Genomic DNA, 9,496 nt, shown 5'->3' with positions numbered 1-9,496 from the left:
CTATTTTTTTTTTATTATATTTTATTTTGAACTAATTAAATTTATCGAATATAGACTATAGACTCTAGAAAACATCTACAACATATAAAACAATCTTACATAAAATCTCAATCTTCACAAGCTTTAATCAATACGGTTTTATACACAGGGTGTTTGAATGTTTATTATTTAAAATTTAAATTTAAATTTAAAATAATTTATAAACAAGGCAACCAAACAATATTTGATTGAAAATAGAGATATATAAGCTAATTTTGTGTTTTATTTAAAATATGAAGAGAAATTAGTGGTACCCATGTTTACAAGATGAAACCCATCCAACGATCCACATCCAATCGGTTTCATGTTATAATCCCTCCATCGTTTCGATTCGATTTCGGGTTCTGTTGAATATTTCATTCCGCAATTCCATCCATCTCTCTCATCTCCCCCCTCATATCAAGCCATTTTTCTAGGTTTCCCTCAGGTATGATTCATTCCTTTTCTTCATTAATCCATTTTTACTTCACACGTTCACCTTCTGCTACATTTCGATCCCTATTCTGTTCTTTTTCTTGGTAAAACTTCTAACAATTTTAGCGTCACTCTTATTTAAATTGATTATATGCATGTATCATATCTATCTTTTTGATGTATAATGTGAAGTGCGTTTTCTTCGTTCTTTTGTGTGATTATTGCGGATTTTTTTGCTTTTGCTTCATTGATGTTGATTGAAATGACTATGGAACCTAATTTTGTGCGAATTGCATTTTCTTCATTCCTGTTCTGATCTGACTTAAACTGTTGACGATCTGAAACCGTTAAACATAAAGTGAAATTCGTTATATGAATCCACGTACAGTTCTTTCAATCATGTCAATGTCGTAAATCCTCTATCATGTAGTTAACCATTTTTCTGATCGGAGAAATATTGATTGAAACAATTGTTTGTAGAATGGTATGATAATGAATTAATGATGCAACAAACTGATGTTAATGAGCGAAATCTTCTCATTCTTTAATATATGCTATTGCATCTGATTCTATTGAGGTACCACATAGTTAATTTGTTACATTCTTATTAGCTCGCCAATGGTCTAAATCAATACTCCCGCCCTGGTTGGATCGAATACCTAATATTCTTCTCGACATCTGGTTATGGAGATTGAAGGATTTGTTTACACGTATACATTTTGTTGTTTAGGTAGCATAACATGGCGGACGGTGAGGATATTCAACCACTAGTCTGCGATAATGGAACTGGAATGGTCAAGGTAATGATCACAAATTTCTTAATTCTTCAAATCCATAAACATAAACATAAACAATTGAATTTGCAGGCAGGGTTCGCCGGAGATGATGCACCACGAGCTGTGTTCCCAAGTATCGTCGGTCGTCCCCGTCACACTGGTGTGATGGTCGGAATGGGCCAAAAAGATGCGTACGTCGGAGACGAAGCTCAATCCAAAAGAGGTATTTTGACCCTAAAATACCCAATTGAACATGGTATCGTTAGCAATTGGGATGACATGGAGAAAATCTGGCATCACACTTTCTACAACGAGCTCCGTGTTGCTCCTGAAGAACATCCCGTTCTCCTTACCGAAGCACCATTGAACCCTAAAGCTAATCGTGAGAAAATGACACAAATCATGTTTGAAACATTCAATACTCCTGCTATGTACGTCGCAATTCAAGCTGTCCTTTCTCTCTATGCTAGTGGTCGTACAACCGGTAAGTATTCCCCCCCTGTTTTCCGATCATCTTTTTTCTGCAGTTTTATTTAAAATTATTTCTTCTTACAGGTATCGTCTTGGATTCCGGCGATGGTGTGAGTCATACTGTTCCGATCTACGAAGGTTACGCTCTTCCACACGCCATCCTCCGTCTTGACCTCGCCGGACGTGACCTTACCGACGCCCTAATGAAGATCTTAACCGAACGCGGCTACTCTTTCACGACATCAGCAGAACGTGAAATCGTTCGAGACATGAAGGAGAAGCTCGCCTACATCGCGCTAGACTACGAGCAAGAGCTGGAGACTTCCAAGACAAGCTCCGCCGTGGAGAAGAGCTACGAGCTGCCCGACGGGCAGGTGATCACGATCGGAGCTGAGCGTTTCCGGTGCCCGGAGGTTCTGTTCCAGCCTTCGATGATCGGAATGGAAGCTGCTGGTATTCATGAAACTACTTACAATTCCATCATGAAGTGCGATGTGGATATCAGGAAGGATCTGTACGGAAACATTGTTCTTAGTGGTGGTACGACTATGTTCCCTGGTATTGCTGATAGGATGAGCAAGGAAATTACCGCTTTAGCCCCGAGCAGCATGAAGATCAAGGTCGTCGCCCCTCCGGAAAGGAAGTACAGTGTCTGGATCGGAGGCTCCATTCTTGCATCCCTCAGCACTTTCCAGCAGGTTCCATCTTTTTTCCTTTCTGTCGATAACAAAAAAAAAATTATTTTTTTTTTACTTAATTTGTAAAGAGTTACTAAGGGAATGTTTTTTTTTTTGTGTATGATTGCAGATGTGGATAGCGAAGGCGGAATATGATGAGTCTGGTCCATCGATTGTGCATAGGAAATGCTTCTGATTAAAAAAAAAAAAAAAAAAAAAAAAAAAAAAAAAAAAAAAAGAAGAAAGAGAGAGAGATGTCGTTGCTGTTTTCAAGTTCACAACATTTTTATATATTTTTTCTACTCGCCTTTTCTTTTTCGATATATGATTACATACATATATGATTTTTGTGAAATTTGGTTGAGATCGAAAAGACTATTGATGTATTTTACTCGTTCCATGATTCTTTGATTTGGATATTGTTTTAGAATTGAAGTACTTGTTGCTCTCTATCATCCGTTTTATAAGAAAATATAAAAAATAATAAATTATTATAATAAAATTATATTTTATTTCTTAAATTTAAATAAAAAAAGAAATTAAAGAACTTTAACTTTTTAAATTTTAAAATTAAAAAACAAATTTATTAATGATATTAATATCAATTTATTTTTACATTATTATATTAAAATATTATATTGGATCCTAGATTTTCTTAGGGGACCTCTTATTAATGATTTTTTTATATATAAATTTCTATATATTTATAATATCAATAGCTTGTATGATTACTAAAAACTATTTTTTTTAAACTCGTACCTATCATTTAATTATTATTAACTTTTTATTTATTATATATTTTATTCTTTTATAATCAAATAATAATACAACATGTCAACGTTTTTTATATATTTTAATATTTTTATAAACCAAGTAATAAAAATAAAACGATATTAAATATTTAAATGAAAAATAAGTATTATTAATAGAAAATATAGTTACATTACATATATTTATAGCGACCATTGTTTTAAATATTTACGCAAGCATATACACTGAAATAAAAATCTACAGACACCAAAAATCTCAATTCTTCCCTTTCATTTAAAAACAGAATAAATAATTATAAATTTTTATTTAAAATATTTTATTTTATAGATTTGAAAAAAATAAATATGTTTTTATTTTAATACCTTTTTATAAAAATATTTTTTTTTTTCTATAAACAAATCTTTATATTAAACCCTTTTAATATATAATGATTGATTTTGTTTAAAGTAAAATATAAAATAATCATGAGGGTCCATTAAGAATATAAAAAGTTAGAGTAATTAATAGGGTCCAGCTTTTGTAGTGATTAGTTTATTTTAGGTGAAAAGTTAGAGCAATTATTAGAGGATCCTTTAAGAGTATAAAAATAGTCCAAATAGCTAGATCATTCTGGAAAAAAAATTCATAAAATGATATTTGACAATTTAAATGAGAGTATGACACCTGCTAATATATATATATATATATATATATATATATATATATATATATATATATATATATATATATATATATATATATATATATATATATAAACACACACTTCATTTATTAAAGAGAATTTGACATGCAAAAATATAAATATAAGACAAATTCAAAAATGTTAAAATATGAAGTTTCGACCCTAACTTTAAAAAACTTAATGTTTAGTTCTTATGGCTCACTCCTTCAATATTTGTTCGTTAACTAAAGTGTATTTGCATTATTTCACTACCTCATTGACCATTTGTGAGGTTCTCTTAATTTTTTTTTAAATAAAAAATGAAATTTAATATGCGAAGGGTCTCTCTCTCTCTCTCTCCCCCCCTCTCTCTCTCTCTCTCATGTACCTCTTATTCTTAAAAAGAACACACCCTTTTCTTGATTTGGGTTTTTTAAGTTCTGCAACTCCAAAATCAAGCCTAGACTAAAACAAACCCAGATAAACCTTATCGATACATTCTAATAGATTAGAGCCAAGTCATCACCCTTTGACTCAAGGATCTGATTTTGGTTTTGAATCCACCACAGCTTATATGGTTTTTAGGTTTTCGATGGCCTCTTCACGAATTCCTCTTAAAATTTTTCTTTATCTACCATCGAATCCAAATATAGAATCTGAACATCGATTTTTTTCTCCGACATCGATTTTTTTCTCCGTTATCATGTTCTAACAAAGACACAAATTAGGATTAACTGGAGCTAGGAAAAGAAATAAAGAGAGTTTGGTGGTTTAGAATATACACACAAATCCAGATACACATGAACCTAGTTTTGGAATCGATTAAAGAGGATTAAGATATGGGGGCTAGTTCATCCCAAGGACATGATTTTGAAGTCTGTAGGTTAATCCATGTTGCAGGAAATGCCCGTACCAGGTATGGTTTGTAATATATTTTCATTTCCAACATTACACATAGGAAGACCCTAGCTTCATCGTAACATGCATCTTTGATGGGTATCATGGGATGATGGATGTGTAGGGATGTCAACAAGGGAAAACGGGACGGGGATTGCATCCCCCGCCCCCGCCCCCGAATTCACCTTCTGCTCCCGGCCCCCGATTGATTTTGAGCTACCTTATTTGGGCTAAAAGAAGCTCTTGTTTAGGCTAAAAGAAACTATTTTTTGAGTAACAAATAGATATTTATAACATAGTTTTACATGTTACAAACAACTTAAAAACATGTTTTTTTATTGAATTTCTATTTGTAAAAATCATTTTATTATTTATTATATTTATATAATTAATATATGTTAATTTATATAATTTATTAACGACGGGACTACCAACTCCCGCCTCCGTCCCCGAAATTAAAACGGGGATTAACCTTATCCCCGCACCCGCCCCGACCACCGATTATTTTCAATAAATGCCCCCATGTGGGACGGGGCCCCCATGGGATCAGGGTCCCACGAGATTTTTTGGCATCCCTATGGAGGTGTGGACAAAGTTGCATCGACAAAAAAACTTCCCCAGTCTCTAGTAAAAAGGAAAAAGAAAAGGTATAAGTGTGTGTGCCATGCAGTCAACCCAAGCTCTTCCATTTAAAAATCGAAGTACCTGAAACATAAATTGAAAACTGTAAGCACAAAGCTTAGTGTTCCACAAGATACCACATACCATACATATCTTGCAATAATGAGATACATGCCCCATCCACACTTGGATAACAGTGAGATATGAGCCTTGTCCACACTCGAATAACGGTGAGATACGGGCCCCGCCCACACTCAAATAATGGGCCCCGCCCACACTCAGATAATAATGAGATATGGTCCCCGCCCACACTCGCATAACATATATAGAATAAACATATACACATGCAACATATATACATAGCATGTAAAGAATCATCGGGCCCCGCCCGATCATCGAACCTTAGCCCAGAAAGCATATAAACACATACACATGCAAGAGTCACGAAGACAACTAGCATACTAACATAGCATAAATGTGGGCCGATATTGGTGCCTTCGACCCGCTAAACCCAATAAGGAAACTCACCTCGCACTACTGAAGTCTCGTGGATAAAACTCTAGTTGCTGGCTGTCAAATCCTTGAACTGTCAATATCAAAACAACACTAAATTAATACTTGGGTTCCAATGCATAACCATAAATCCAGACATAGGGTAAAAATACTACTTTATCCCTAACCTAGCTTGGTCCAAGACCAAGGCCTAAACTCACACTCGAAGGCCCAAAATCCAAATAATCAACCAAGGCCCAACTATAGCCTAATTTTCTAAATTAGGCCCAAAGCCCTTACATGGGCCTTACCCTAAGGCCCATCCAATTTTTTCCCAATTCCATACACTTGTTCTTAGATGGCCCATCGATAACCCAATCACCAAATCCCCAAAGAAAGGCCCAACTTGAAGCCCAAACCCAATTAGGGTTTCACATAAAATAACGATTAGGGTTAAGTAAGAACACTTCACCCATTAAGGACTTAATCCATTAAGCTCACCACTCCACTAGGTCAATCATACAATGTGGTCGGACATAATCCATAACTCCAATACAACAGTCCAAAATGCGGGTCCCGACAAGTCCCACACAAAAGTCTCTAAGATTAGGGTTTTCTAAACCCTAATAAGGGTTTCCAACCCAAACACATGCCAATTAGGTCTAATGGTTAATTTTTTAGGTTAATTAGCAATTAATAAGTCGAGCACCACCCATTGCCACCTCAGGCGGTGGTGGTCAACGACAGTTCATGGCAGCAGCCACCACCTTACAGTTACTACCACCAGTATGTATAGTATGTTCTGTATGAAAACCGTGGTTACCACCAGTATGTATAGTAGTTTTATTAATTAAAATAAAACCATGTATTGTGTCCCTTGGAATCCTCTAGTGTAGTGTATAGTAGTACTATTAATTAAAATAAAACTAATGAAGAATGAAATCCCGTAAACAAATGTTAGTTATACTGTTGTGATTTTGGTATAACCATGCTTGATATGACTAGTGACCTCTGCGATGTTCTTCAGGCGTCGGAACGGTATGATATTTGTCACTCCAGGCATGCCTGCCTAACTGTAGCTAGCAGTTTACATGTGGGATTTTCAATCCCGAATAGATCTATTCACAAATCTCACGCTCTCCCTCCAGAAGCCTCTGGTTATACAGTGGTAGGATTTTATCCCACATCTCGAAGGGTACAATTGAAGTAGTGCCTCACAAACCTGTATTAAGTAGTTTATATGTAGTAATGTATCGTTCTCTTGTACTTGAAACCGTATGTATACTTTGCAGAGTAATAATAATTATACTTAAATAATTATTTAATGTTGTACTCTTGTATTCAGAAAGTGGTAATGTATGCCATAAACTAAATCTACCATAGTTTATATGTCTATTAATGCATAAGCTCTGAATTCGTAAAACTGTGTATTGAAATCCCAAACTATACCTGGTATAGTTTGCATGTATGTCATGTACTCGGTTCATGTAATATTCTAAAAAACTATGCAATTATGGTTGTAAGTTGAAAACTTCCTTTATGCTTATCGTGTTACAAAAGGGATAAAAATACCTAAATATTTTATAAAATGTAGTGATATCTTGCTTGAATCATTTGTATAAGTTTTAATTCTGTTGAAATCCTTTGTATAAGTTCACAAAAATTATTTGTGCTTGGATTGTATTCCCCCCTGAAAACGTTAAAAGTAGTAAAAGCGTAGGGGTATGAACTCACTGCTGAATATGTGCATGTGGTCGACAACAATATCGGAAATATGACCCTTGAGTTGCAACACGCGATATTAACAATTTCCTAACGATAATAAACACATAATTGTATTTTTATTAGCAAAACCATTAATTATAGTGTTGGAAAACACTTGCTTGTGGTTTAAGAATGTTACCGAGACTTGTTTGAATTGAGAAAAGCGGGTTTTCAGCCAAGATTCACGGTCCAAGGTTGATTTCGGCTGGGATCTCGGGTTTACGGCCATGAACAGGTTTTCGGCTTGGAACTGCTTGCGGCCGTGAACTGTTTCCAGCTATGAACGGTTTTCGGTCTTTGAAGATTTGAAGGCTTTTCTTGGTGCTTTTGGTGAAAAACTTGAAGATTTGAAGGTTTGATCTTGATGATATGAATGTACTTGGGAGGTTCTTGGGAGAGATTTGAGAGAGTTTTTGGGTGAAAAAGATAAAAAAAAAATGAAGAATCTCTCCGGGAAAAACCCTTATATCGGTTGGGTTTACAGTCGGAATTGGGTTCTTAGCCGTAAATAGGTTTGTGGCCAGAGGGGAGTTTGCGGCCAAAAACACAAGGCTGATGAGATTTTTGCTGATTTTTGAAAGAAAACCCAATTTTTCGCGTGTTTTTGGTTCCGACACTTATATAAATTATATTTATATAATTTAAATGATTTTCTAACCCACAAGAATTTAACGGAACAAATAAAATTCAAAATTTTATTTAACGGAATTTGATTATCACTAATGGAAAAAGGTTCGAGTTGTTACATCATCCCCCCCCTGATAGAGGGAATTTCATCTCGAAATTCTAACATAGAATACAATCATGGACTCGGAAAAAGATGTGGGTACTTCTGTTGTATTTGATCTTCTTGCTCCCAAGTGAATTCAGGTCCCCGCTTGGCATTCCAACGGACTTTTACTATCAGTATGCGACTTTGTTTCGTTCGTTTGACTTCCCGATCCATGATTTCGATTGGTTCTTTCACGAAGTTATGGTTCTCGTTGATCTCGATTTCCTCAAGAGGGATAACTAGGGTTTCGTCGGATAGAAACTTTTTAAGGTTCGACATGTGGAAGATGGGATGAATGTTGCTAAGCTCTTAGGGTAATCAGAGTTTATAAGCTACGGGATCGATACTAGCGAGGATCTCAAATGGTCCAATGTATCTCATATTTAGCTTTCCATGCTTTCCAAAGCATATCACTCCCTTCCAGGGTGAGACCTTCAACAAAACGCGGTCACCAACCTGGAAGTCCAACGGTTTTCGTCTTCTGTCGGTGTAGCTCTTTTGTCTATCTCTGGAGGCTTTTAGTCGATCTCGGATTTGAACGATCTTTTCGGTGGTTTCTTGAATGATTTCCGGGCCAATGAGAGTGTTGTCAGGGACTTGTCCCTTAGCTAGCTGTATGTTACCTACTTCAGCCCAGCATATGGGGAATCTACACTTATGACCATATAGGGATTCAAATGGCACAGCCTTGATAGTTGTATGGTAGTTGTTGTTGTAGGAGAACTCAAATGGGGGTAAATCGGTGTCACACAAATTTCCAAAGTCTATAACACATGCACTCAACATGTCTTCCAATTTCTGAATGATCCTCTCACTATGCCCGTTGGTTTATGGATGGTAAGTTATGCTCATGTCCACCTCAGTTCCAAGAGCCTTCTGCAGTGACTGCTAAAATCTCGATGTTAATCTGCTATCCCAATTAGAGATAATGGACACATGCACACCATGCAGTCGAACTATCTCTTGGATGTAGGTCCCGGGTCAGTCTCTCCATCTTCAATGTTTCTTTGATTGGCAGGAAATGGGCGGACTTAGTCAATCTATCGACGATTACCCAAATAATGTCATATCCACTCAGAGTCTTGGGCAAATTGGTGATGAAGTCCATCGCAATTCTTTTCCAATTCCACTCAGGTATTTT

The 9,496-nt window shown here is 35.7% G+C and overlaps 1 protein-coding gene across 4 annotated transcripts; it reads left to right on the top strand.

Annotated features, from left to right (window-relative positions):
- Window positions 1–312: 312 nt before the first annotated feature.
- Window positions 313–2,741, top strand: LOC145009039 (actin-97). 4 transcript variants are annotated; one of them, XM_078967698.1, is made up of 5 exons: window positions 313–466; window positions 1,184–1,253; window positions 1,320–1,713; window positions 1,785–2,398; window positions 2,508–2,741. In XM_078967698.1, exons 2-5 carry the CDS (start codon window positions 1,194–1,196, stop codon window positions 2,571–2,573), a joined length of 1,134 nt encoding a protein of 377 aa, XP_078823824.1. In that variant the 5' UTR covers window positions 313–466; window positions 1,184–1,193; the 3' UTR covers window positions 2,574–2,741. The 4 variants fall into 4 exon arrangements, with proteins under 4 accessions (XP_078823824.1, XP_078823825.1, XP_078823827.1 ...); XM_078967699.1 differs by lacking the exon at window positions 313–466 and adding an exon at window positions 496–557; XM_078967701.1 differs by lacking the exon at window positions 313–466 and adding an exon at window positions 917–1,030.
- Window positions 2,742–9,496: the final 6,755 nt, after the last annotated feature.

The sequence above is a fragment of the Lactuca saligna genome, chromosome 8 (genome assembly GCF_052625555.1).
Source record: "Lactuca saligna cultivar CGN05327 chromosome 8, ASM5262555v1, whole genome shotgun sequence".
Lineage (NCBI taxonomy): Eukaryota > Viridiplantae > Streptophyta > Magnoliopsida > Asterales > Asteraceae > Lactuca > Lactuca saligna.
This window is presented reverse-complemented; position numbering and strand designations above follow the sequence as displayed.

Coding starts and splice junctions, on each gene's coding strand:
- LOC145009039 (XM_078967698.1), top strand. CDS start 1,194: ATGGCGGACGGTGAGGATATTCAACCACTAGTCTGCGATAATGGAACT. Junction 1,714..1,784: donor TGCTAGTGGTCGTACAACCG/GTAAGTATTCCC, acceptor TTCTTCTTACAG/GTATCGTCTTGGATTCCGGC. Junction 2,399..2,507: donor CCCTCAGCACTTTCCAGCAG/GTTCCATCTTTT, acceptor GTATGATTGCAG/ATGTGGATAGCGAAGGCGGA.